A 27,979-nucleotide genomic window follows, 5' to 3' on the forward strand; every position below is an offset into this window, starting at 1 on the left:
GAGGCAGTATTTAGTCAGTGTCGAGGTTAGCATGTTGTCTGATTCCCTGGATGAGGCAGTGTTTAGTCAGTGCAGAGGTTAGCATGTTGTCTGATTCCCTGGAAGAGGCAGTGTTTAGTCAGCGTCGAGGTTAGCATGTTGTCTGATTCCCTGGATGAGGCAGTGTTTAGACAAGGGAGTGGTGTAATGGGTGTCGCATGGTGGCATCATGGGCCCATCTGATAGAGGGCTTATTGCTGCCGTCTTTGCCCGCTGGGATTGGAGCCCCTGCAGGCTTGTTAATGATGTTTCCAGATGTAGTCGTGGGAACAGCGGCGCTCCACCTTGATGTGGATAGCCTCTCCCAAGCCCCTCGTGTTATCTCATAATTGGCCACAGAAACACAGGGTGGCAGCGGGCTGTGGCCGACGCACTGCCAAGGTAGACGGGCTGAAATAAGCAGGGCTGTTTCTGTTTCAGGAAGAGTGAAGTGGACAGCTCTTGTCTAATGATTTGATTATTTTACAATGGCATGCCCACTGATTTACCCAATAATTCACCCAATAATAATAGTAATAGTAGTAATAATTAGAAACTATGAAAAGCTGTGCTGAAACCAATGTTTGTTTGGTACTATTTCTTTCAGATTGAACTACTGTATGTGTTCGAGCGATTGTATTGCAGGAAAAGGTTGTCTCAATGTGATATGTATTCTCAGTTCGCACACCAGCCTCGACTTAATAGCCACGTTTATGTCGGCTGGAAAATGTACGTATATATAAGAAACTTCAGATTCTGCCTCCATCAATTTGCAGAGGTTGTGCCTTGGCATGTGTGCTGTGGTAGAATACAGCGAGTCCATGTGAAAGAATATCCCAAGGTGAAGGAGTGAATAATTCATGCTGAGTAACATGTTCATTCAACCCCTCTGGCAGTATGCCTGCTGGTAATTGGGACAACAACTATTCTCTGTCTATTTTGCCGGATCCGTCTTGTTGCTATGCTACCAAAGAGGGGAACATGAGTGGGCCTTGAAAAGTGTTTGGAATGGAAGTTAGACAAGCATGCATTCTTCATACCTGACCCCCCCCCCCCCCCTCTCTATTTCTCTGTGTAGTCTGGATACAGTCTGTCTCTTTAGCTCCACAGACACAGTCTGTCTCTTTAGCTCCACAGACACAGTCTGTCTCTTTAGCTCCACAGACACAGTCTGTCCCTTTAGCTCTACAGACGCAGTCTGTCCCTTTAGCTCCACAGACACAGTCTGTCTCTTTAGCTCCACAGACACAGTCTGTCTCTTTAGCTCCACAGACACAGTCTGTCCCTTTAGCTCCACAGACACAGTCTGTCTCTTTAGCTCGACAGACACAGTCTGTCTCTTTAGCTCCACAGACACAGTCTGTCTCTTTAGCTCTACAGACACAGTCTGTCTCTTTAGCTCCACAGACACAGTCTGTCTCTTTAGCTCCCACAGACACAGTCTGTCTCTTTAGCTCTACAGACACAGTCTGTCCCTTTAGCTCCACAGACACAGTCTGTCTCTTTAGCTCTACAGACACAGTCTGTCTCTTTAGCTCCACAGACACAGTCTGTCTCTTTAGCTCCACAGACACAGTCTGTCTCTTTAGCTCCACAGACACAGTCTGTCTCTCTGTCCCTTTAGCTCGACAGACACAGTCTGTCTCTTTAGCTCCCACAGACACAGTCTGTCTCTCTGTCTCTTTAGCTCCACAGACACAGTCTGTCTCTTTAGCTCCACAGACAGTCTGTCTCTTTAGCTCCACAGACACAGTCTGTCTCTTTAGCTCCACAGACACAGTCTGTCTCTTTAGCTCCCACAGACACAGTCTGTCTCTCTGTCTCTTTAGCTCCACAGACACAGTCTGTCTCTTTAGCTCCACAGACACAGTCTGTCTCTTTAGCTCCACAGACACAGTCTGTCTCTTTAGCTCCACAGACACAGTCTGTCTCTTTAGCTCCACAGACACAGTCTGTCTCTCTGTCTCTTTAGCTCCACAGACACAGTCTGTCTCTTTAGCTCCACAGACACAGTCTGTCCCTTTAGCTCCACATACACAGTCTGTCTCTTTAGCTCCACAGACACAGTCTGTCTCTTTAGCTCCACAGACACAGTCTGTCTCTTTAGCTCCACAGACACAGTCTGTCTCTCTGTCTCTTTAGCTCCACAGACACAGTCTGTCTCTTTAGCTCCACAGACACTGTCTGTCCCTTTAGCTCCACAGACACAGTCTGTCTCTTTAGCTCCACAGACACAGTCTGTCTCTTTAGCTCCACAGACACAGTCTGTCCCTTTAGCTCCACAGACACAGTCTGTCTCTTTAGCTCCACAGACACAGTCTGTCTCTTTAGCTCCACAGACACAGTCTGTCTCTTTAGCTCCACAGACACAGTCTGTCTCTTTAGCTCCCACAGACACAGTCTGTCTCTCTGTCTCTTTAGCTCCACAGACACAGTCTGTCTCTTTAGCTCCACAGACACAGTCTGTCTCTTTAGCTCCACAGACACAGTCTGTCTCTTTAGCTCCACAGACACAGTCTGTCTCTTTAGCTCCACATTGGTAAGGCAGGAAATGGTTTTGACATACACTCGTGATTCATCCTCAGGTTGTGGTAGTAGTGTGTGTTTGAATGAAGTTTAGCATTTATTATCGCTGTCAAATCTTTACTCCAGACCAGAACCATTTGCTTCCATAGCTCCTTGGTGGATTTTTTTTAACTGTATCTGTATACGTGTATGTGTCTTTGCGTGTGTGTGTGTGTGTGTGTGTGTGTGTGTGTGTGTGTGTGTGTGTTGTTGTTGTTGTTAAATGTAAATGCATGAGCCATCAGGAAATGACAAAGTGTATTGTGGGAGTGCTCATCAGCCTGAGGACACAAACTTCATGGAATGAATCAAACCTAAATTGCCTTTTGTGTTGGTTCAGCTCCCTCCAGCTTTGAGACAATCTCAATTGAAATGTTCGCTTATTCAACTGTTTTATTTGCGGGGGATCAATCTTGAAGGGAGAGTCGGACTGGCTGCTATGCTATCCTACTACTATCTATCCTATCCCGGGGGGCACGGTGACGCAGTGGTAGCACTCTCACCTCGCACTGTCGCCTCATAGCAAGAAGGTCCTGGGTTTGCTTCTGGCCTGGGACGCTGTTGGGGTGTCTCCCCAGGCCTTCGGTGCGTAGTGCCCAGGTGGGTATCTTGTGAAAAGGGCCTTTCTGTGTGGAGTTTGCATCTTCTCCCTGTGCTCGCATGGGGTCTCAACCCGAGGCTCTCGACTCTCGAGCCACATGCGTCTCCTTTATGGGTAGTTGTGGCTCTTTTAAGTCCTACTTGAAATAAATAAATAAATAAACATCTAAGAATAAATAATGGGAAGGGACATTTTGGGATTGTGGCTCTTGTAAAGATGTTTTTGGGTCAATGTGGCTCTTGTCTTGAGTAGGGAAAAGGTTGAGTACCACTGAATATAAATGCCACTAAAAACATGCAAGAATGCGGAGGGCAGTGTGAAGTGTGTGTTGTTGGGCTGTGAATGAACCTGTCACTCGAGCAATTGTGACAGTCGTCACTCATCACTGATGTCATGTCACCAGTGATATCATTCGAGCGATTGTGATGTAATCAAATCTTATGTGTTTACTAAAATCATTCTATTATCTATTGAAAGCCGAAATAATATTTGAGATAGCCGTAAAACGTAATAACTTAATAAATCTGACATTGAGCCAATTTTGGAGAATGACTCATTCATGTGTGTTTAGACAGAATAAAGCCGGTGTGAGACTGCGACTTCAGGGATTCTCCTGGTGAAAGATCTTGTAATGTGTGATTGATCCCCTGTCACAGCTCAGTCATATAGTGTGAAAACCACAATGACTCAAACACTCCTGATTACAAGACAGACTGTGTGAAAGGAACAGAGACTGACGACTGACGAGCATCTTGTAGTCTGTACGTGCCATTAGTAGGGGGGAAGAGGACAAGGGTGAGTTTAGACAGACTGCCATTGAATATCTTTACTGCTCTATCAGTACCTTCTTCCATCTATGGTTGGCCAGGTCACTAATGGGAGGCACTTGACCATCCACTTCTCTGCAGAAGCCAAATTCCGAGAGAAGAGGTTGGATACACTTAGGTCAGAGAGAAGAGGTTGGATACACTGAGGTCAGAGAGAAGAGGTTGGATACACTGAGGTCAGAGAGAAGAGGTTGGATACACTGAGGTCAGAGAGAAGAGGTTGGATACACTTAGGTCAGAGAGAAGAGGTTGGATACACTTAGGTCAGAGAGAAGAGGTTAGATACACTGAGGTCAGAGAGAAGAGGTTGGATACACTTAGGTCAGAGAGAAGAGGTTGGATACACTTAGGTCAGAGAGAAGAGGTTGGATACACTTACGTCAGAGAGAAGAGGTTGGATACGCTGAGGTCAGAGAGAAGAGGTTAGATACACTGAGGTCAGAGAGAAGAGGTTGGATACACTTAGGTCAGAGAGAAGAGGTTGGATACACTTACGTCAGAGAGAAGAGGTTGGATACACTGAGGTCAGAGAGAAGAGGTTGGATACACTGAGGTCAGAGAGAAGAGGTTGGATACACTTAGGTCAGAGAGAAGAGGTTGGATACACTTAGGTCAGAGAGAAGAGGTTGGATACACTTAGGTCACAGAGAAGAGGTTGGATACACTTAGGTCAGAGAGAAGAGGTTGGATACACTTAGGTCAGAGAGAAGAGGTTGGATACACTGAGGTCAGAGAGAAGAGGTTGGATACACTTAGGTCAGAGAGAAGAGGTTGGATACACTGAGGTCAGAGAGAAGAGGTTGGATACACTTAGGTCACAGAGAAGAGGTTGGATACACTTAGGTCAGAGAGAAGAGGTTGGATACACTTAGGTCAGAGAGAAGAGGTTGGATACACTGAGGTCAGAGAGAAGAGGTTGGATACACTTAGGTCACAGAGAAGAGGTTGGATACACTTAGGTCAGAGAGAAGAGGTTGGATACACTTAGGTCACAGAGAAGAGGTTGGATACACTTAGGTCAGAGAGAAGAGGTTGGATACACTTAGGTCACACAGAAGAGGTTGGATACACTTAGGTCAGAGAGAAGAGGTTGGATACACTTAGGTCCAGACAGTGCTAGAGTTGGATTCACAGGTTAAGTGACCCAGCCAGTGACATCGTCAGAGGGAGGAGTCATGCAATGGGCAAGACAAGAGGGAGCACATGCTAATAGAGGCGTGTGTGTGTGTGTGTGTGTGTGTGTGTGTGTGTGTGTGTGTGTGTGTGTGTGTGTGTGTGTGTGTGTGTGTGTGTGTGTGCGTGTGCGTGTGTGTGTGCGTGTGTGTGTGTGTGTTAAAGTGAGTTGGCACATGGCTGCACTGCTAGCCATGGATCAAGACATAATACAGTGTACACTACAGTGAATATATTGACAGGAACATGATCGATATGTCATTTGTCAAAATAATGTAGAACCCATGCCCATAGAGGGGTATTGTTATGGAAATGTATGTATTATTTACACATCTTATTCATTATTTTTTAGGGTGAAGCCATCCTTCCTACATACCTCCTCTGTCTTGGTGGGCTAAGATGAGTATAACCAGTGACGAAGTGAACTTCTTGGTCTACAGATACCTCCAAGAATCAGGTATGTGTGACAGACAAAGATCTGCTGAAGAACACGTTGACACACTGCTGCTGTCTGCTGAAAATATTTGACTGGGGCTGTTGAGGATAAACTTGCAGATGGTTGCAGTTGAGTAGCGTTTGGCTATCCGAACTATCTGCATCTAATTTTATCCATGCCCACAAGATGCCATTATCAAACAATAGATTTCTATAGAAAAAGCACAAATTTGTGCTGTTCATTTCATTGCAACAATGACATACCCGTGAACTCTCATCAACCTCAACTGTTAATTTAGACGTTTCATGAGACCCGTCTAAATGATTCTGTGACTGAATGGGAGTAAGCAGGCCTTTCATCCATTCTCATAAAGAGCCAAAGTGAACGTCACTTCCTGCTTTTCTCCCTGTACCAGCGTGTGGAAAATTTGAATGGTTGTGAATGGAGAGATACGTTACTTTTTTTATCCCGTTTGAATTGTGCCACGGGGGGAAACATGTAACATTTTGTCAATTTAAAGGATAACTATGCATGTCAAGAAAGTCGCAGTTTGTCCTGAAACTGAAACTTAAGGTTTAGTTTTGTCAATCAACTACATCTCGTGTCGCACAAATTATACGTCACACCAACAACAATGAGCTGGCGGGAGAGACGTCACTTATGCAACTGGTGCTTTCTGATTTAAACTATTTATAACTTATAGTGCCACAGTTTTACCACAAACTGCGACTTTGTGGACTTGCAGAGTTATCGTTTACATTGACAAACCTGACGTGTGCTCCCGTGGCACAATTTAAACGGGATAGCGTGTCACTCCGTTCACCACCATTCATATTATTTCCATGCTGGTACAGGGAGAAAAGCAGGAAGTGACATTCACTTTGGCTCTCTATGGAAATGCTTTGAGGGTGCAAAGACTATCACTTTCCTTCCTCCTGTATACGTAGGTGTCAACATGCTTTTCACATTAACCTATTTTTCAGGGTGCATATGGATTTTTAAGGTTCTAGCTGATGCGTTTTATTGGTCTTTATTATTTAAGTATTGGTCTTTGTTTACAATTACCACAATGCTCTAGCATTGTTTGGATTAGACGAGGCTGAATATTTGTGTTGTGTTTGTGTACATCTTGTGCTTGGCAAGCTCCGGTTAATGAATATGAATTGGATTTTGTTGTCAGGTTTCTCTCACTCGGCATTCACCTTTGGCATTGAGAGCCACATCAGCCAGTCCAACATCAATGGAACACTAGTGCCCCCTGCTGCCCTCATCTCCATCCTGCAGAAAGGGCTTCAGTATGTGGAGGCAGAGATCAGCATCAATGAGGTGAGCGCAGAGCGCTGATGCCCCCGGCTACCAGAGCTGTTGATGATCCCTTAACGATACAAAGACTGCTACAGTCAAAATACTCACGACATGAATCTCTACAACCAACTCTACTCTCAATTACTAATGAATTAATGAATATTCACTGTCTTATTCCGATATTAACACGATTAAGACAATACCCTGAATAAGACAGCATTTTCTGATTACCTTAACCCGAATGAGGTCATAATTGGAGTAAGCAATAATCAAATTAAGTATTCCGATCTTAGTTGCATTATTGAAGTGCGTTGTAAACATTGTATACACCTTAATGGCACTATGATGTTGACGTGCCAACAAGCCAGCTCGGTGTGTTTCTGCAGCTTATCCTCACTTATGTTGTGGCTTGGAGCATCTGTTGCGAGACGAGCAGCGGAATTTAAACTTCACGTGTCTAATCATGAGCAAAGATTGTAAATAAGTATGTCCTATCACTCTGCAACAAATAGGCTGACTGGTGGGAAGTAGCTGCATGCATCGATGGTCTCAACAAAGACCTCTAGCAGACAGCTTCCAGCCACCAGTAAAAAGAAGTGCCAACGTCTTGTCCCTAAAGCGCAAATTATGCTCGAGCGAAATCGCCGGCGCTGACTGCACCGAGGGGGTCGCTACAGCTGGGCGTCCTATCAGCACAGCTCGGCGGAGGGGGCGTGCAGCTCCTCGAAAATGTGACTCCGCGGCGTCAACTCCTTGTGAGGAATGAGGAAATGGCATTTCCTCATTTAACAGTGCTTGTCCCTCATCTAGCAAAGCCTTCTGCAGGCTCACCGGAATTAGTTTTGAAATGGAGGACAATAAAATGTCCCCCCACCGACGTGATTGCAAGTTCTTGGTAAACGACACGATAACGTTTTGGACGTGTACCGCAGCCAACGCGCCGAGTTACGTTCGAGTATGCAAAGTCTCGCTGCCACCGCACAGCGGCGGCAAGGCTCCAAGTCAAGGCTGCGCAGAACCTTGTCAGCGCCTTAACACGGTAGAAACCTGTAGAAACATGACAGAAAGGGTTTCAGGTTAAATTCACGATGTACGGTGTCATGTCAGTGTGCGTCTTCAGCCATTAATTGGACTACCTGTACGCACATGTAAGCCTGGAATATGAATGATATATTCTATAAGCTACTCATGTAGTAGACACCTTAATCGAAATATTGTCTTGTTTAGATGAAGGTCAATATATATAATAAATGTATAATCATCACTGACAGCGGTTTCTCTGGCAGGACGGTACAGTGTTTGATGGTCGGCCGATCGAGTCGTTGTCCCTCATCGACGCGGTGATGCCAGACGTGGTGCAGACGCGGCAGCAGGCCTTCCGCGACAAGTTAGCCCAGCAGCAGAGTGCCTGTGCCATGGTGGCATCGTCCTCGGGCCACCAGGCCACTGCACCAAAGAACGGAGGAGAAGCCACCGTCAACGGGGAGGAGAACGGCACTCACAACATGAGTAAGTTCACACTCCTGTTCTGTGCCGAATATATCATAGCAGGAATCTGCGTCATCTCTGTCAAGGGAAAGTTGTGATCATATGATATTCAGGTTAAGGGAAAGAAAATATTATAGAGCTGGCTAACGTTGCAGAGTTCACGCCATGTTTGTTGAATACCTTATGCTGAGAACAGCAGGAGGAGCGCCATGTTTGTTGAATACCTTATGCTGAGAACAGCAGGAGGAGCGCCATGTTTGTTGAATACCTTATGCTGAGAACAGCAGGAGGAGCGCCATGTAGCGCCATGCTCGCCCGCAGCTCGGCTGCTGCGTGACCTCGCCTGCGCTATTGGCATGCACAGCGCACAATTGCTCAACTTCACATCACTGATGACATCACTCACTGATGACATCACAATTGCTCGAGTGACCATCACTGATCACATCATGGAGTGTTCGAGTGACATCACTCAGCGCACAATTGCTCAGCTTTGCATCGTTGACATCACTAATGACTAGGGATGGGCATCGAATTTCGAATTTTCGAATAATCGTTATTATCAAGGTCGACTTTTATTATTCAAAGTGAAAAAACATTGCCTGAGGAAGACCTGCGTGGTTGAAACGCGTTGCGTTTTGTTTGCCCGTAGTACCTTTGAAGATATATTCTGATTTGTAACTGCTTGTACACAGATATATTACTTCACATTAAATATTGCTATATATAAAAATACTCCTAGTAGCTCCACCGTTTTTTCACTTTGAATACTTTTGCCTTTTGAGCTGCTTTGGTCCACACTCTCTGTGATTTCCGACTTTTATTATTGAAAGTCGAAATTTGTTTATTGAATAAATTTTATTTTTTATTTTTTTTATTTTTTTGTGAGTGAAATGTTGCATTGTCTCCCCTGATTCTAAGTATAGTCGAATCGCTTGGTTTGAGCAAGTAAAACAATTTTTATAAGCAACCTCTCCCTCTTCATGGGATTTTATCCGCCATTCATTTTTCCATAAACCTTGCTTAAAATGCTTATAAAAATTGTTTTACTTGCTCAAACCATGCGATTCGACTATACTTAGAATCAAGGGAGACAATGCAACATTTCACTCACAAATTAAAAAAAAAAAAAAAATTACATTTTTTTTTTTTTTTCCGAATTTCGATTAAAAGTCGACTTTGGCCAGCGAATTTCGAATAGTGTTTTTGCTAGAAATGCCCATCCCTACTGATGACATCATCACTGATGACATAATCACTGATGACATCATACTCGGACACTTCTCATTCTTATAGTAGACAGCCAGGAAGGATGACATGACTGATGACATCATCACTGATGACATCACATCATTAGGTAATTAGGGCAATTACCTAATTAAGAAATCCGTCAGGTCACCTGCACTGGTGCTCTTTACACCCCCTGAAAGTTTCAGCCCGATCGTACGTAAAACGGCATAGCCGTGGCCGGCCAAGATTCTGCTCACTCACTCACACACACACGGACACTTCTCATTCTTAGTATAGAAGTGGACAGTATAGAAGTGGACCTGTGGGAGTTAGACCCCCCTTGGGATGCGGAGATGTAGGGAAACAGTGGATGGATGAATCCAGAAGGAGGCAGTAATGCAACATAAAGGATGCCAACTGCCATAAAACACCACAGAAGAAGACCCCCCCCCCCTCAGAGTTAGTAGGTCTCATTATGCTTTCTGCATCAGCGAGGAACGCGAGTGTCCGCACGGAAAAGTGACGTCAAATCAGCAGACACACCCCTCCGCAAGGCGCGTAGTTACAAAATTCGGGGTGTGCACGGCCAGGCGAAAACCGTCCGCACGGAGCCTTGCTGAGGGGCGTGTCTGCTGATTTGACGTCACTTTTCCGCGCGGACACTCGCGTTCCTCGCTGATGCGGAAAGCATAATGAGCCCTTTAGGACTTGCTTGGCCTGCAATAGCCTCACCCAGGAAGGATTACATCACTGATGACATCATCATGGATGACATCACGGATGATATCATCACGGATGACATCACTGATGACCTCATCACTGAACTTATATAGCCTCAGCCAGGAAAGATGAGTGAATTTGTGTGTGTGGGAGAGAATTGAAAGACATGGCAGGCGGGGGCTGCGCCTTGTGGGCTGTGTTTCTGCCTTGTATTGTCACAAGAAAGGCAGACTAATGGGTGCATTACGCCTAGGAAATCAGCCACAGCTTTCCAAATTCAGATGACATGTCCAAATGATCATAATGACAGTTTGACACATGAAAAAGCACGATACAAAACGGAGGGACATTTAGTCCAACCAGTCTGTCCATGGCTCAGAACAAACCATCTTTGCAGTTTATCTGCTGGAAGGACATGATACCCCGCTGCAGTGTGGAGTTCATTAGCAGCGGTTTAGTTAAGCTAAGTTCAGCGAGTGAAACCGGAGAGGTGGAGATCAGGTGAGGCGCCGAGACAAGAGGAAACGGAGCGGAAGTTTGTGTCAGCAGATCTCCTAGGAATTTAATTCGAAGGTGTGGGTGGCAACAGGAAGAGTTTTCTCAATGTGACTTAGGTTTCAGTGTCTGAGGATGCAGGCAGGTGTCAGCTTTACATGCTATTGCAGAAAATCGGCCCTAAAAGCACGTCAAGCTGCCCAAGTGTTAGGATGGTCAGTATTGTAAGAGAAATGAAAATAAACAGCAGCATGTACCAGCAAAAATGGTTATTGATTTTCTCTGAAGATGGCTCACCCCATTATTCAAAAGGTGACCCCTCAATGCCTATGAACATTTGGCTTGAATAAGCATTTAGATTGAGATTTTTTTTTAATGTTATTTTGTATTAACCTTCTGACAAATGGGTAATGTGTGTCTGCGTGTGTGTGTGTGTGTGTGTGTGTGTGTGTGTGTGTGTGTGTGTGTGTGTGTGTGTGTGTGTGTTCACGTCTTATCAGATAACCACGAGCCCATGGAGGTGGATGTGGACATGGAGATCCCCGCCAGTAAAGCCACGGTGCTCCGAGGCCACGAGTCCGAAGTGTTCATCTGTGCCTGGAACCCTGTGAGCGACCTGCTGGCCTCAGGGTGAGTCTCTCTGCATCCTAACTCATCTCATTCTGTGAGCGACCTGCTGGCCTCAGGGTGAGTCTCTCTGCATCCTAACTCCTCATCTCATTCTGTGAGCGACCTGCTGGCCTCAGGGTGAGTCTCTCTGCATCCTAACTCCTCATCTCATTCTGAGTGACCTGCTGGCCTCAGGGTGAGTCTCTCTGCATCCTAACTCCTCATCTCATTCTGAGTGACCTGCTGGCCTCAGGGTGAGTCTCTCTGCATCCTAACTCATCATCTCATTCTGTGAGCGACCTGCTGGCCTCAGGGTGAGTCTCTCTGCATCCTAACTCATCATCTCATTCTGTGAGCGACCTGCTGGCCTCAGGGTGAGTTTCTCTGCATCCTAACTCATCAGCTCATTCCACCCCTGTGTGAACTCACTACATTGACATGTGCATGAATTGAATTAGCTCAAGCTTGGAGGCTCTGCTTGAAATTTACGCACGCTGGTTGAATTACGCGATACTTTATGTCCGCATTGGTTTCATGTCAAAACATGCCGTTTTCTTATTATTGATTTATCGGTTTAATAAGAACCGACCCTTGACAGCTCGTACTCCCGATGATGTATTGCGCTCCCCTGATGTGTTGGTTCTGCCTGCAGCTCTGGGGACTCCACAGCCAGGATCTGGAACCTCAACGAGAACAGCAACTCCAACTCCACCCAGCTGGTGCTGCGCCACTGTATCCGAGAGGGCGGCCAGGACGTCCCGAGCAACAAAGACGTCACCTCACTAGACTGGAATGTAGGTTCCCAAATCAGCCGTCCACATCTACCCTCTTCTTCTCTTACCGCGTGGCAAACAGACGGTGCAGATCAGGAAGGTTCAGTAACACACTTCCATTCTCTTTTTGTCCAAAAGAGCGACGGGACTCTCCTAGCAACAGGGTCGTACGATGGATTCGCCAGGATATGGACAAAGGATGGTATGTCTTCCTTTATTGTGGCGTAGTATCGCTACCTGAGTCAGCAGCATTTAATGCCATTGTTATTGTGAATAACAACAATGATAAGTTGTCGAAGGATCCTTTCTAAAAGAAATGGATATGGTTCTTATCCATTAGGAAATCTGGCAAGCACCTTGGGGCAGCACAAAGGGCCAATATTTGCACTGAAGTGGAACAAGAAGGGGAACTCTATTCTCAGCGCTGGTGTTGATAAGGTATTTCATCAATTACCTTCAGCTTGGATTTGTGTCCCTGCCGTTGATGGCTGCTTTCTATCCTTGAATTCTTTCAGTATCATGATTCTTAATAATGTACGATTCCATTTTCCAGACGACAATCATTTGGGATGCACACACAGGAGAGGCCAAGCAGCAGTTCCCCTTTCACTCAGGTAAAGACCATGTGCATCACACACACACGCACGCTGTTTTCTACTCACTTAAGAGGTGTATGGTGTGCTGGTAAGCATCATGACCTGTAATGAATGTGGGCCTGTGTGTGTGTGGATGGTCCACAGCTCCGGCGCTGGATGTGGACTGGCAGAACAACAGCACCTTTGCCTCCTGCAGCACAGACATGTGCATCCATGTATGTCGCCTCGGCAGCGACCGGCCTCTCAAGACCTTCCAGGGCCACACGGTAAACCAACCTGTTCCTCTTCTGACACCTCGCACTGTCCCCACCTCGTACGTAGGCGGTCAAGCAAACGAGGGAGATTACGTAACGATTCTGTTATTTGACTCTGATGCTGTATGTTTGTTTTGCGTTTTTCAGAACGAAGTCAATGCCATCAAGTGGGATCCCTCGGGTATGCTGCTTGCCTCCTGTTCAGACGACATGACCTTAAAGGTGAGACTCTTGAGTTTCAGAGAGGTAAAGCGACCACAAAGGCCAGTGGTGACGGGTGTATTTCATTCGTACGTGTTCCTGCTGTTGCCTTCCTGCACAGATTTGGAGTATGAAGCAGGACTCGTGTGTCCACGACCTCCAAGCTCACAGTAAAGAGATCTATACCATCAAGTGGAGCCCCACAGGCCCTGGCACCGGCAGCCCCAACTCCAACATCATGCTCGCCAGGTGGGAAAACACACACACACACACACACACACACAGACCCCTATATACACTGTCCCGAAGGGCAGTGGTTCTCAAACCTTTTCATGTCAAGGACCCATAAACTGACACAAATTAGACCATGAACCCCTATTTCATACAGTTTTTCATCTGATAAGATTTTTTGCTTTTAGACGTTTTAGTACAGATAGTGTATGAAACCCATGATCAAAATAGTCATACATTCTGTCATTGTGTTACTCATGGATGGGATTATAGTGAAAATAAATGATCCCCCTATTTTCTGGGGACCCCCTGGAACCCCTTCAAGGACCCCTGGGGGTCCCCGGGCCCCTCTTTGAGAAGCGCTGCCACGGGGTACCACCCAAGTTTGTTCAATTCTTCCCAATGTTCAGGTTTGTGTGCTCAGAACAGACTGTGTGTGTGTGTGTGTGTGTGTGTGTGTGTGTGTGTGTGTGTGTGTGCGCGCCTGTGTGTGTGTGTGTGTGTGTGTGTGTGTGTGCGCCTGTGTGTGTGTGTGCGCCTGTGTGTGCGCGCCTGTGTCCCATTTGTGTGCCTGTGAAGGAGATCCCTGTCAGGGCCGGGCGCTCAAAAGGAAACCGTGTCCCAGGCAAAGTCCCAGGGCTAGTAATTGTCAGTGGCCCACAGCTTTACGCGCTGACCCAGACGTGCAGCATGCATGTATTAATGTTCTAGTTCAAATGCCACAGGCATTTACAGGGCTCGCTGACATCCCAGCGCACGTGCATATATTTCACTCTGGGTGTAAAACTGCCATCGTCCGCACAGCTTGTAAGGAACATGGTAATCTTAAGTAAATGCCACCGTTGAATGTGTGCCATGCATTTTTCATTGACTTCAATTTAGCTCCTTCCATAAAATCTCTTTGAGCTCACTTTCAATTGTTGCCAAGGGCACTCGTGGCAGATTAGTCTTGCCTATTAATATCTTGGTGATGCAGATGTGTTAACGGAAGTCAGTTTTCTTTTTCATTATCACTTGATTATCACATGATCACTTTTTTAATTATCACTTTCAGCAGTGTCTCCGTTTCAGGGTGACACGTGTTCACAGTGTCTCACTTTGAAAAGTTCACACATCTGATTTAATTTGTATGCTGTCAAAGTACGACTTTACGACGGCGCTTTTCGCAGCCTCTTCACCAGGCGTGTTTCCAATCTGCCACGCGTAACATGGTGGGATTAATATACCGATGTGAAATTCCTTGGGGGCAAGACATTCTGATGCTAGCTAGCAAAAACACGATTGTTGCCATGATAAACTGTAGCCCCCTAAATATGTGCTTTCTGCTTTCATTGAGTTCAGTTTGAGAGTTCTGGGGGTTTGATTTGTGGCATCATAAAGTCCTTCCCAGTAGACGGCCAAGTTACACGTCAAAAGGGCCGAGGAGAGGAAATAAGGAAATGAATGAAATAAGGAAATTAATTTAATGTGCCATTAGAGAGCAGCTCACAGTATGTCCCCCCAGTCTACTTTCCTAGTTTCGCTCACTTCCTAGTTTGTGCCTCTGGGAGTCACACACATTTAGGCTATTATTATATGTGATCTCCTTTTCATAACTAATGTAAAAACGAATGCAATGTTTTTTTTTACTTCCATTTACTGAGCCTCCCCTGAAACTGTTTGGAGCCCTCCTGGTCAGGTCCGCCTCCCACTTTGAAAACCTCTGCAATATGTCAGTATAGTAATTCATCTGACAAGGATATTTTAAGAATTACCTAAATGGATGATCCTTTAAGTAAAAAATAAATAAATAAATGGATTAAGAATCTCTGATGCTACTGTTATATACAATGTGTGCAATGCTGTTAAAAGAAAACATGAGTTTAAACATGAGTTTAAACTGGCTGTCTCTCCCACACCCTGTCTCTCCTCTCCCACACCCTGTCTCTCCCACACACCCGTCTCTCCCACACAACCCCGTCTCTCCCACACCATGTCTCTCCCACACCCTGTCTCTACCACACCCTGTCTCTCCCACACCCTGTCTCTCCGACACCCTGTCTCTACCACACCCTGTCTCTACCACACCCTGTCTCTCCCACACCCTGTCTCTACCACACCCTGTCTCTCCCACACCCTGTCTCTCCTCTCCCACACCCTGTCTCTCCCACACACCCGTCTCTCCCACACAACCCCGTCTCTCCCACACCATGTCTCTCCCACACCATGTCTCTCCCACACCCTGTCTCTCCCACACACCCGTCTCTCCCACACAACCCCGTCTCTCCCACACCATGTCTCTCCCACACCCTGTCTCTCCCACACCCTGTCTCTCCCACACCCTGTCTCTCCCACACATGTCTCTCCCACACACCCTTTCTCTCCCACACCCTGTCTCTCCCACACACCCTGTCTCTCCCACACACCCTGTCTCTCCCACACCCTGTCTCTACCACACCCTGTCTCTACCACACCCTGTCTCTCCCACACACCCTGTCTCTACCACACCCTGTCTCTCCCACACACCCTGTCTCTCCAACACCCTGTCTCTCCCACACACCCTGTCTCTCCAACACCCTGTCTCTCCCACACCCTGTCTCTCCCACACCGTGTCTCTCCCACACCCTGTCTCTACCACACCCTGTCTCTCCGACACCCTGTCTCTACCACACCCTGTCTCTACCACACCCTGTCTCTCCCACACCCTGTCTCTACCACACCCTGTCTCTACCACACCCTGTCTCTACCACACCCTGTCTCTCCCACACCCTGTCTCTCTGACACCCGCAGCGCCTCTTTCGACTCGACGGTGCGCCTGTGGGATGTGGAGCGGGGCGTGTGCATCCACACGCTGACCAAGCACCAGGAGCCCGTCTACAGCGTAGCCTTCAGCCCCGACGGCATGCACCTGGCCAGCGGCTCCTTCGACAAGTGCGTCCACATCTGGAACACCATGGTAAGTGTCCGACTAGGACTCAAGCTGTCGCAGCCAGCACAAGAGAAGATGCATGACGACTGCAGTCTCTCGGTGGAGTCGGTCATTTATCGGTTTGCTCTGTGCTTTCAGACTGGGGCGTTGGTGCACAGCTACAGGGGAACCGGTGGTATTTTCGAGGTTTGCTGGAACAGCACAGGGGACAAAGTTGGTGCGAGCGCATCAGACGGCTCGGTAAGCCATGGACATTTTGATTACGTACCTTTCAGATTTGTAATGTTTTCTTTAATGTGCAGCTCTTTTACTTCCCCACTTCTGTTTGATCAAATAAAAAAGATTGAAAAGTCCCATGACTAGCACTTGGAGAAGAGCAAAAGAGAATGACGATTCAAAATCATTAATGCTGTCATCTTTACCCTCCAGGTATGCGTTCTTGATCTCCGGAAATAGCTGGTTGAGACTTTGAAGATGAATTCTGGAATGTGCAGCAAATTGCCGCCTTCTCACATCAGCGGACGCAGCGTCATTGCTCAAGAAGGGCTGTAAGGTGGAGCGGAACAAAACCCTCACAGGAGGACAACCACGTGACTGCAGCAGCCTCCAAGAAACCCAAACCAACTCAATCCAGTGAGCCTCACAGTTTGTGGATGACGTGTGTTTCAGAATGCGCACGCCTACTGGAGACCACAGCGGAAGTCTGCTCAGAAATCCCCAAGACTGGACTCAATCCAACTCCCTGGGTGCATCCAGGACTCAATCCAACTCCCTGGGTGCATCCACGTTTTGAAGAGGTTTCTAAAGAGGAAGTGCTATGATCCCTCCAGGCCACTGGTCCAGCTGTTTATATGGCGGAAGGATGGAAACGCGCAGACGAGTTTGTATATAGAGAAAAAGGTGCGAATGAGACCACGCCAGTGTTTGGCTGTGTTGGGCAACACATTCTGAAAGCAGGTTTTTAGAGTTGCTCCGAGCAATTAACAGATTAGAGACGTGATGAAAGTGACATGATTAGTGAAGCACTGGCATTCTCTGTCGACGGGGTGCTTAACTTCTCCTTAATGGAGAACAGTTTGTTTCAAGAGTACTTCTTGCTTCTTCTCTTTTTTCCCCACAAAAGGACGGAATGAAATGTGCCGCTACCAGCTAGCTCCTAGCACATGTCTGTTAACATCGAGGTCAACGAAAGAAAAAAACTGCCAAGAACAAACCTCTTAAAATGACCTTTGATTCACTCTGGGGATTTGGAAATGTCTACATGATGTGAAAAGTGTGGTTTATAAAGAGAATATTCTCCCTTTTTGGATGTAAATTTAATGAATGTAAAGATATGTAAAATAGATGAATACACAGTCTTATATACTGTGTATATATGTTTATATACAGTACACTTTAATGCCATCATGTAGGGGCTCGTTACTGGCTAGAGCTCTCACATATTTCCTTTGCTGGTATTTTCCGTTACAAACACCTTGTTCAAATGAAGTGCATGTCAGACCAGTTAATTTTGGGCGTGGCCAGTCGTATACAATATATCAAGTTTGTTTGCCCAGTGACTTACTGGTGGCATTGAAGACACGTGATGTAAACAACTTTTTTCCCTTTCTTTCCTCTATTGGTCGCTGTTCTGCTGCAAGCCAGGGAAGGGCTTTGCTCCTCGTTCAGTGGAACTGTCTGGTGAAGGAGCTACAGTACATATGGCGATGTAACTGTCCTCATCGTCTTCTGCTTGGCTTGTTGCTTTAACTTCACATTCTGTGTGGTGCAGTACAGCACAGATCCTGTCAAAGCATACCTGTTGAGGGCATCATACCGACCTTTCTGGGGGGGGGGGGAGAACTACTGCATATTGTAACATTACCATGGTTTCCATTTGGCACTTTCCCCTGATCAGTCTACTGAAAATTCAGCGCACATTATGACTAGAAAGTGGTCGGTCAAGCAAAAGTCCTGCTGTTGCTAAAAAAAGGTTACGATTGGTCCAGGCCCCACATAGGCTACTGTAATGCTGCCAGCTGATCAGATTTGGTCAGATCAGATGTGACTTCTGAGTGAGATGAAATGCCCCATATGGTGGGCGGAGCTTTAACAGTGTGCAGTATGTCTGTTTCTGCTTACTGGGGTCTAATGTAAAAACTACCTTCACTGACATGCCACCACTTTGATACTGTATGCCTTGTTTTGTTTTGCTTTGCTGGTCCCTTTCCCTTTCAGTCTGGAGCAATGTGAAGTGCACTTTTCCTGATGGTGGGTTCAGCAAATGTTTGGATTTTGCTGAAAGTGAAGGGCCAGGATGTTTCTTCTTTTTTATTTACGTTAGACGTTGATGGATGGCTCACTGTTGTCTGACTTGTTTCTTTGCTGAGAGCCATTATTGTCTGTGTCAGACTGAGAATTGGGCTGTGGCTGGTGGCCATCTTGGCATGGTAAGGAGCCCAGTGTGGAATAAGTGATGTGACCGCTACTCTCTCTCTCTTGCACCCTATCTCTAGTCTAGGGTGCGCTCATCTGTTTCCAGACAAAACAATGAAGTCACTCAATGTCTCGAATAAATCACTCTATTTTGATATCGGAAAACAAGGAGTCTGTGTCTTGTTTGATTTGTTTAGAATCTTAAGCCTTAGGTCAAATAAGTAACCCAGGTGGTTATACAGCAGTGATTCCCAAACTGTGGGCCATGGAGGTACTGCAGGTGGGCTGCGAGTGGTCTGCCAACCCTCCCGATTTTCACGGGTAATCAAATGTCTAGCAGGGTCATTGTTAAAGCTACAAGCTGCAAGGACCACAATGGAAATAAGCCCTCGGGCTTTGTTGTGTTTTATTCCTTTTGTTTCAATGAATCTGGTCTTACGCTGTATTTCTCGTGCCATTGTTCCAATAAAGTATTCAACAGTGGAGATCCAGTTATCAGAAGAAACTAGAAGACCTAAGACATTCATTCACTGGTACCAAGGCTAATATGCTAGCTAGTCGGAAAGGGGGATAAATAATGCTCCAAACACAGGTTAAATTTGGGTAAGGGAAAACTATTTCAAAGGGGTTCCTTGACCTCTAAGCTGAATTTATCTGAATGAAAATTGGTCCAATGGGTACCACAAGTCTCCCCTTTACAGATAAGGTAGCATTTTTCACAGCCTAAATAGCATTAATAGCTTGTGGATTGATTTCTTCTGTTGTTACTCATCACATTTTGCCTCAACAAATGTGTTATGCATGCAAATTGATGAGTAAGGCAACTGTTGGCAATCTGCTTTTGGGTATTTTGCTGAAAGGATTTTATATGTGGATGGATTATTCATTTCCCTTATGCCCAAGTTCACATGCTCTGTTAATGAAATAAAAAATATATAATATAAAAACATACTGTATAGGGAAATACATGATCTTAGTCTCATGTGTTGATCAGAGTTGTGATTAAAGGGTTGGGTGGGCCCCGGAAAATGTTCAGATTTCGAAGTGGGCCGCAGTATCCTTAATTTTCTGTTATACAGTATATCTAATGTGGGAAGGACCAAAGATGGGTTGGGAATGGCACAAGTCTTCTGCAATCACTCAAAGAACGCTGTCACCAACAAAACCTTACGAAACATTCTTGATATTTAATAATGTATAAAATAGATAAAGAGGTAAAAATACAAGATGGGCAGCTGTAACTTTGTAAAGTCGAAAACACACTTAAAAAGCCTGGGGCTTGCATCGTACTGAATGCATTTTCTTCATTAAGAACATGTCAGGACTGCTACATGAGACAGTGGATTACCAGGGGGACCATTCAATTACTGTACAGTTGATGGGTCAATAATGTAACATCACACTGTTTTGCAGACTGATTAAAAGGGCTTGCTGGTGCTAGAAGAAATAAAATGTGTGGAATCACCTATTCTGTCATGTCAACTAATGAAAAATCAAAACCATCTGATTTGCTGGGAAATCTCTATAGGAAACTGGAAGGCAGGCTACAGAATACAAAATGGCCTACTGTAGGTGTTTTCATGATTTAGGAGCAGCTACATAAGAGCAAAGGTCTCAAAGAAAGATGTAACGGAGAAATATGATCACAGACAACACGGGGGAGGGAGGCAGGTAGTTGGTAACCCCAGCTAGTGTCTCACAGAGTTCTCCATGGATTCTCCATCAGCATCTACATCCTCAGAGCCTCGTAGCTCGCTGGAAATGTGGATTTCAATTGTGCTAGAATCTGAACCTAGCAAGACAAAATAGGGGAAGATTACTAGAAGAGTCCATCTCTTTCTCTACACATAAACATCTCGACAGGCTCTGCTTACCCGTCGAGATATCCATGTTTTTATTATGTATTCATTCATCAATACATTAAGTCAAAAATGTATTTTGGGAATATCCTGACAATGCTTCTTTTTTTTGTGTTGAAAAATGTGTAGGTAATTTAATACATTTTCACTACCAAGATAGGTGGAGGATATTATCTAAATTTGCATTTGACTCTGTGAGAAACAGATTCAGGACTACATTCATGAATAAAAAAAAACATAAATGGCTTAAAAAGTTAAAGTTTATTTCTTAGGATTTATCATGTGACCCTGAACACTGAAACAAAACAGTGAAATGTTAGGACGAATGCACAGGAACATATCACAGCTATAGTAGAAAAATACTATGAAAATCATCCCAAAATACATTAAATATTTTGCTCTCACTCATTATTACTAGATTCAGAGTATAAATATTTGCATTTCGATACAATAAATCCATATCAATATTGCATGCATCAGTAGGCTATCTTTTACCTGGTTCATCGACCTATTTAATAGGATTGCCATTGCTCTGTGCATATCATTTTAGCAGCATGGTGAAAAATTACAGGTAGAAAAAAATTATCTGTACTGTACACATTCACTGGGCAAAATAAGAAAACTACTTCAACTTAGGGTATGTAAAACATGCCATATTTTTTAATATGTAACATTTTCTTTCAAACAAAACTAAGATTCATCCCACTTAAACGGGCTTGGATGATATCCACCTGTCATATCGGCAGAAATGTCATATCGGACAGATGCCAACATTTCATTTTAAAGGCTTTATCGGCCGATACCGATGACGTGCCGATACCATCGTGCATCCCTACTTCAGGAGACACCATGCAGCGTGGAGGATGCTGACGAGCAGTGTGTCAGGCTTAGGCTTCACCAGCCCTGATATACTGGGGAGCTGTAATTGCGTCCGCCCTTGCCGGCCCCATTACCTTCTGAGAGGACGCTGATGGCGTCGGAGGGCTCCTGCCCATTGCCGTTCATGTTCTTCTTGGCTTCCTGGACGTGACCCTGGTACAGCAGAGTGCTGCCCACCATGGGGTTGTAGCCGCCTGTATTGGGCACCGAGGTAGAAACTGAATCCCAGGCCAACTCCCTCCTCCGCTGCAGACTGAGGTCCACATCCAATCCTGTCCAGCCATGAAAAGCCAGGGTGTTGAGGAAGCCCTGCATGGGGTTCAGAATGCCCTGGAAGAGTAACAACACAGAATGCTCAGAAGGCTTTCAAATAGCCTCAGAAGTGATCCTGATCCTCCTCATTACTTTCTCTCTCATTCGGACTCTCCAAGTCCAATTTATTCATATTCATATATCCAGATTATTTCTGTTCTTCCGGATGTGTAATTACGGGTTTCCACCTGTAGCCACAGCAGAGAGGGTGCTGTTTCACCTCTGGCGCAATATTTAAGAACACGAATAGCCCGCTTCGACGGACAACAACCTTGGGGTTAAGGCAAGTACTGTTTTATTGTGATTGCTACATGTATGAAAAAGTAGGGCCTTTTCAAATGGAGCCCTTGCTGGAAATCGCGGGGGGGGTCAGCTGAGACTCCGAATGAGAGAAACTAATTAGGAGGATCAGTTCTGAGGATAGGTTTTCAATGCAATTCATTGTGGTAAAACTGCTGTATTTACTGTGTGTTTATGTGCTGTAACCCACCATGATAAACCATGTGATGAGGGCTGCATTCCTCAAGTTCCTCAGACTATTGTCTTTCATATCTGCCTGCATCTCCAGGAAGAACAGCAGGCTCTCATTGATGATGTTGGGCACCCAGCTGAAACACCAGGACCAGGAGGAAGTGTCTCGTTAGCTTGTCTCTACTCTGTGAGTTATAAACATGTACCATCAAAATAACTATTTCACATTCTATTTTGTATTCACCAGCAAAAATCATGATAATAATCCAAATCCAAATGTGCAGTCTTCTTTTCAACATACAAATATGCAGCTGATATCCAACTCTAATAGCCTGAAATGACTGTGGATAAATGGATTTATTATTAGTGACCTCTTACTGAGGGGTGAACATGTGACTTTGCACAAGTTTGCCTTGTGTAAGTCACATGACTGAAAGGAGTGTATTACTACACACCACAGCAAGATGGCTCCATAATGAGCTAATTTCATAACACATGCAGTTCACATTTTATGGAATCTCTCTGCATGCATTATACAATGCAATTATGCAAATGTAAAACACAAAGAACTGTAAAGCTCACTTTACATCCATGAATATATATTTTTTACGTTATCCCTTCTGTTAAAGGAAAGTGACATACCAAACAAAGAACACCAGCATTATTTTAAAGAACCGTATTTTAATGTCGGTGGACAGGCGCCTCTCGTTTTCTGTGTAGATCCCTTGCCGTCCTTTGAGTAAAGATGTCACTAAATAGAAAAATATGAGTGTGGTTATTATTTGTGTCCATATGAATGTATGACAGACTGTTCTGTTCTGTTCTGTTCTGTTCTGATGAGGGCGGGGAACGGACCTGCGGATGTGGTGCGAATGAAGAACACAGGGTTGGCTATGAGGACCAGCAGCATGGGGGCGTATGTGGTGACGTAGTGAGGTATGGCATGCTGCAGGCCTTTCTCACAACTGCACAGAAATGGGAACACAGTCAGCGGGAGCAGGATTGGCAATCACACAAGTACACTAGATATTGAGATTTGCAAGTCGTTATTGTCTGCATCCAAAAAAGCATTTGTCTTCTGATAAGCCATGTAAAAGCATCAAACATCAGGGATAACTCATTGGGACAACAATCACAGACATTAAACAATGATTTTTCTATGGAGACAATACTGAGAAAAATATTTTAGTTTAGGTAGGGTTATAGCTTGTATATCTGCAAAGCTAGAGCAAAGTCATTTCTGACGCTCCCCTGTTCCTGCAGTCAATAATAATCAACAAATAAATTCATGGTCTTTGTTTCCCAGGAGAAGAATTGCAATCAAGTCCATGAGTCTCTTACTTGGAGATGGATGGGTAGTACAACATGGCCACCCCTTCAACACACAGCAACACAGCCAGACCCCATGTGATCATGTGGTAGAGGATGATGGTGCTGATGGGGAGAGAAACCAGTCATGAGACAAACCAATGCACTGCGCCAGCGGAGGCGGAATATATTTAAAGACCCCCTAAAGCAGGGATACTCAACTTGCTTTGCCCGGGGGCCACTTTCGTGAAATGATAGAAGGCCAGGGGCCAGTTAATAAACAAACAATATGCATTTTTCTGTAGCGGATTGTAGGTTTTTGGGGTGTCAGCCAGAGTTTAGTCTGACAATGTTGTGCACACCGGATAGTTAGTTACGTTAAGTTAGTTAGGTTAAGTACATACATAAGTGCCTCGGTAGCGAGCAGACGGCGGTATTTGACAATTTAGCAGCTAAATCATAGATTATTGAAAGATATTCCATATTCCAGACTGAAATGCTATAACAGAAGTGGAGTATTGGCCAGAATGACATGAACATTTGGACACTTATTCAGCAGGTATCTTGCATGTTGCGTTTTTTTTGTTTTTTTTGCAATTCCACATGTGGCCCACGGGCCGCAAGTTGAGTATCATTGCCCTAAAGTCATGTTTTAAAGGATAAGTTCACCCAAAAATGAAAATGTAGTCATTATCTACTCACCCCCATGCCGTTAGAAGGACGGGTGAAGCTTTTTAGTTCACAAAACATTTGTGGAGTTTCACAGCAAAACACTGTTGCGGAATTCTCCTAAACAATTGAAAGCTGATCACCATCCGGTGATCAGCTTTCGAAAGGAAAAAAATTAGGGGGGAAGGCTCCATACTGCTCACTTTGCATAATCCAAGTCTCCACAAGCCCCTGAGATGCCAAGTTGACTTGAAAAGACATAATTGACACCCTGTTTTTAGCTGAAATCTTCACTGCCATGTGCTCTCAGCCTGCTACAGCAAATATTTCAGCTAAAAACATGGTGTAAATTATGTCTTTTCACTTCAACCTGGCATCTCAGGGCTTGTGGAGACTTGGATTACGCCAGGTGAACCTGGAGGCCTTTTTTTTTCTCCTGTTATTTGGTCACCATCCACTTCCAATGTTTATGAGAATTCTGCAATGGTGTTTTGCTGGGAAACTTCACAAATGTTTTGTAGACTCAAAAAACGTTGCCCTCGGCATGGGTAGATAATGAATGACTGAATTTTCATTTTTGGCTGAACTTATCCTTTAAGATGTAGAAAAAAAAATCAATCCCAGAATCTGTAAATATGCAAATATTGTTGATTTTTAAAGTTTAACTGTTGAATACTGGTCAGGGATTGGCTTCAATTTTGTGATGTCACAAATTGTGCTTGTAGGAAATCGCCTCTTCACTGAGCAGAGAAACGTTCCACTTTCAGCAGACAATTGTGGACACAGCCTTAATAGTGCAGGGATGCAAACGACGGTAGTCACCCTTAGGTGACAGTCATCTTTTTCATTCCAAAATAGTAGGATTTCTGAGTGGTTTTATGTCTGCCCTGTATTTGTCACCTTTTTCACTCTCCATGACTTTGCATCCCTGATAGTGTCAAACTACTCTGCACAGACACCGTTCTGCACAGTCAGGTAGTGACGGTGATGTGTTAATAAGTGGCGGTAAAAGGAGGACAAGGTAGCAGGGGCACCTGATTCCTGCAGATGTTTTCACCACCAGGAAGACATCGACAGCGTAACAGAAGGTCCACCAGAAAGAAGCGCTGAAGAACAGCTGGATCCACATCTGCAACACATATATTACATTATTTATTATGACATTCTGTACTATACACTTACAGACCAGTGTTTGAGTCCGAGTCACAGTCCAAGTCACGAAAGAAGAGTCCCAGTCGAGTCCAAGTCAGAGTTACTGTCCGGAGTTACTGAACATGAGCGTGAACCCACATGTAGGTGGAACACATGTGCCTGCCCTTGCATGAAATTGAATAATGTCATGGTATTAATATAGCTATCAATATCTTATGCCAAGGGCTTAAAGGAACACTCCGCCCATTTTCAACCAGCTTTGTATCATTAGAACATCAGTAGTATATCAGAAAACTGTAAACTGTTTTGAAGTCTGTCATTTAATTTGACAGTTATTGAGTGTTAAAGTGTGGACCAGTGGTCCACACTAACTCAAATGAATAACTCATTAACTCAAATCAACTCTCAATAACTGTCAAACTAGATGAATGATGAATAGTCTGACAGTTATTGAGAGTTGATTTGAGTTAATGAGTTATTAATTTGAGTTAGTGTGGACCAGTGATGTCACTGGTCCACACTTTAACACTCAATAACTGTCAAATTAAATGACAGACTTCAAAACCGTTTACAGTTTTCTGATATACTACTGATGTTCTAACGATACAAAGCTGGTTGAAAATGAAATGGGCGGAGTGTTCCTTTAACAAAAACTAACAAAAACAATAAAAACAGTCTTTATGAAGTAACAAGTCCAACTCCGCGTCTCCAACTTCCGAGTCCGAATGCATAATGCCTCGAGTCCAAGTCCACGCCATCAGTGCTCAAGTCCAAGTCGAGTCACAAGTTGTGAAAATGAGTCCAGGTCCTGGAGTCCAGTCACCTAGTACAACGCTGCTGTCATCTATTCATCAAATCAACTCATATGGCCTGGTTCCTTAGCTCACAGATGAAGCTTTAACCATGGACCCTCTAACTGTCCAGCATTATCAACGTGCACCATGCTGTACGTACTGCACTGCCAACACAGAAGACCTCTGGCCAAGCGTCATCGCTGCTGTTGGCCACTGAGATGCGGTCGATGACGTCTGGCAGGCCCAGCCAGATGGATGACCTTACAACGATACCTGCAAGAGGAAAACAACCAACCACATGGCCTCAAAAGAACACTCCCACCTCTCAGTGAGTCACCACTCACACCCGATGCAACCAGAGGAGGTGGTAAACAAATGCAAACACTACAGAGGAAAAGGTAATTAGATTGCAATGGGTGCGTTTAAAAAAAGAATGCCTGGTTTCAATTAACAAAGTTTGTTTCTCATTCTGTATTTGTTATGTGCTTTGTTAATTTGATGCTGTCATGGAACCCTTTTAATTGTAGTTGTAATGGAAAAGCCTCCAGGTGTGTTTTATAGGGGTCTTTCCATTTCCTACGTCAGCTCTGCAGCTTCACTGCAGAGAGGCCTGGAGACGTGTGAGCTCTCTCGGGAACCCGATGTGATGCAGTGCTGCTGTGTATTTCATTTTAAATTGTTTCATGGGTCTGCTTAAAGTGCTTTTAAGTGCTAAATGAATCATAAAGCAGCCTGCATAAAGAAAGACACCGGTTCATTTGTCTTCTCTATCACCAAGTGTAAAGGCAAAGTGATGAATGAACAGTTCATGTATCACCTCTTTTCACAAGTAGTTCAACAATATTAACAAATAACAGGCAGCCTTGTGTATGTCACGGAATACATATGAGTTCCTTTCATAGTGCTGCTGCATTATGCATTACCATAGCCTAGAGAGCAACAGAGAAAATTCTCATTTTAGGCTTTCAGTAGCTATGAGTCATTTCATTATGTGCACATGAGAGGTGTTTGATCCTATTGTTAGTTTTGCAATTAGACAGAGGCAGGCTACATACAGCAGGCACTCTGCAATACAACATTAGCCTATGCAACAATATAGACATAATGTTCTGCAAAGCAGGGAGCACATCAACAGCTCACCAAAATAGCTTGTAGGTCTACTTGCCTTTCTATAGTTTGAAACCTTGTTTCAATTCCAAGAGTCAACAATACTCAAAATAGGCACGATTTACATTTACATTGTCTACATGGAAGATGGAATGTCATGTTTCACCTCTGTTTCTTTTCAGGCATGAAGGTCAGATCGCACAGGTGCCACAAGGGGTTAAAAATGAAATAGTTGCGTACCTGCTTAATCCCATTGACTATCCAGCCGTAAACCTACACGCCCATTACGTCCCCTCCCTTTTTTGATAGCAAAGTATTTACCTGTGCATCCCAATATGTCACATATACTGATGATGAACAGTATTCGCGAGGAGGACGCAGGCTTTGGCAGAGGATAGTGTCCAAGTCTTCTGTAGCCCTTGCGTTTTGGCAAAATTTGTATAAGAGAAAATATGAGACTCAACGCTGCGCTGCCGATACTCAACGCCCCAAACAGGACAGGCTGGAAGGTGACCACAAACTCTGTCGCCGCGTCTCGGTTCGGACAGCAGAACGTCTCCAGCCGTGGGGATGCCATCATGGA

At 44.8% G+C, this 27,979-nt stretch overlaps 2 protein-coding genes across 2 annotated transcripts in view; one reads left to right on the top strand and one right to left on the bottom strand.

The window, feature by feature from the left end:
- tbl1x (transducin beta like 1 X-linked) overlaps window positions 1-19,140 on the top strand; it is a 36,069-nt gene extending 16,929 nt beyond the window's left edge. Inside the window, exons 2-15 of the mRNA XM_083639486.1 lie at window positions 5,537-5,641; window positions 6,801-6,946; window positions 8,212-8,434; window positions 11,359-11,488; window positions 12,120-12,261; window positions 12,379-12,442; window positions 12,581-12,678; window positions 12,794-12,854; window positions 12,981-13,102; window positions 13,238-13,312; window positions 13,413-13,540; window positions 16,292-16,457; window positions 16,569-16,670; window positions 16,860-19,140. Of these exons, the coding sequence (XP_083495612.1) occupies window positions 5,584-5,641; window positions 6,801-6,946; window positions 8,212-8,434; window positions 11,359-11,488; window positions 12,120-12,261; window positions 12,379-12,442; window positions 12,581-12,678; window positions 12,794-12,854; window positions 12,981-13,102; window positions 13,238-13,312; window positions 13,413-13,540; window positions 16,292-16,457; window positions 16,569-16,670; window positions 16,860-16,886 (1,542 nt within the window). The 5' untranslated portion in view covers window positions 5,537-5,583 and the 3' untranslated portion in view covers window positions 16,887-19,140. The remainder of the gene's footprint in view (window positions 1-5,536; window positions 5,642-6,800; window positions 6,947-8,211; window positions 8,435-11,358; window positions 11,489-12,119; window positions 12,262-12,378; window positions 12,443-12,580; window positions 12,679-12,793; window positions 12,855-12,980; window positions 13,103-13,237; window positions 13,313-13,412; window positions 13,541-16,291; window positions 16,458-16,568; window positions 16,671-16,859) is intronic.
- Window positions 19,141-20,064: 924 nt separating this feature from the next.
- Window positions 20,065-27,976, bottom strand: gpr143 (G protein-coupled receptor 143; the record flags this gene model as incomplete). The annotated part of the gene is made up of 9 exons (XM_083638667.1): window positions 20,065-20,637; window positions 21,658-21,913; window positions 22,386-22,503; window positions 23,009-23,117; window positions 23,222-23,331; window positions 23,708-23,800; window positions 25,378-25,472; window positions 26,450-26,562; window positions 27,718-27,976. The coding sequence occupies 9 exons, from the start codon at window positions 27,974-27,976 to the stop codon at window positions 20,534-20,536; spliced, it is 1,257 nt and encodes a 418-aa protein (XP_083494793.1). The 3' UTR covers window positions 20,065-20,533.
- Window positions 27,977-27,979: the final 3 nt, after the last annotated feature.

The sequence above is a fragment of the Poromitra crassiceps genome, assembly GCF_964638095.1.
Source record: "Poromitra crassiceps genome assembly, chromosome: 6".
In the NCBI taxonomy this organism is placed as follows: Eukaryota; Metazoa; Chordata; class Actinopteri; order Beryciformes; family Melamphaidae; genus Poromitra; species Poromitra crassiceps.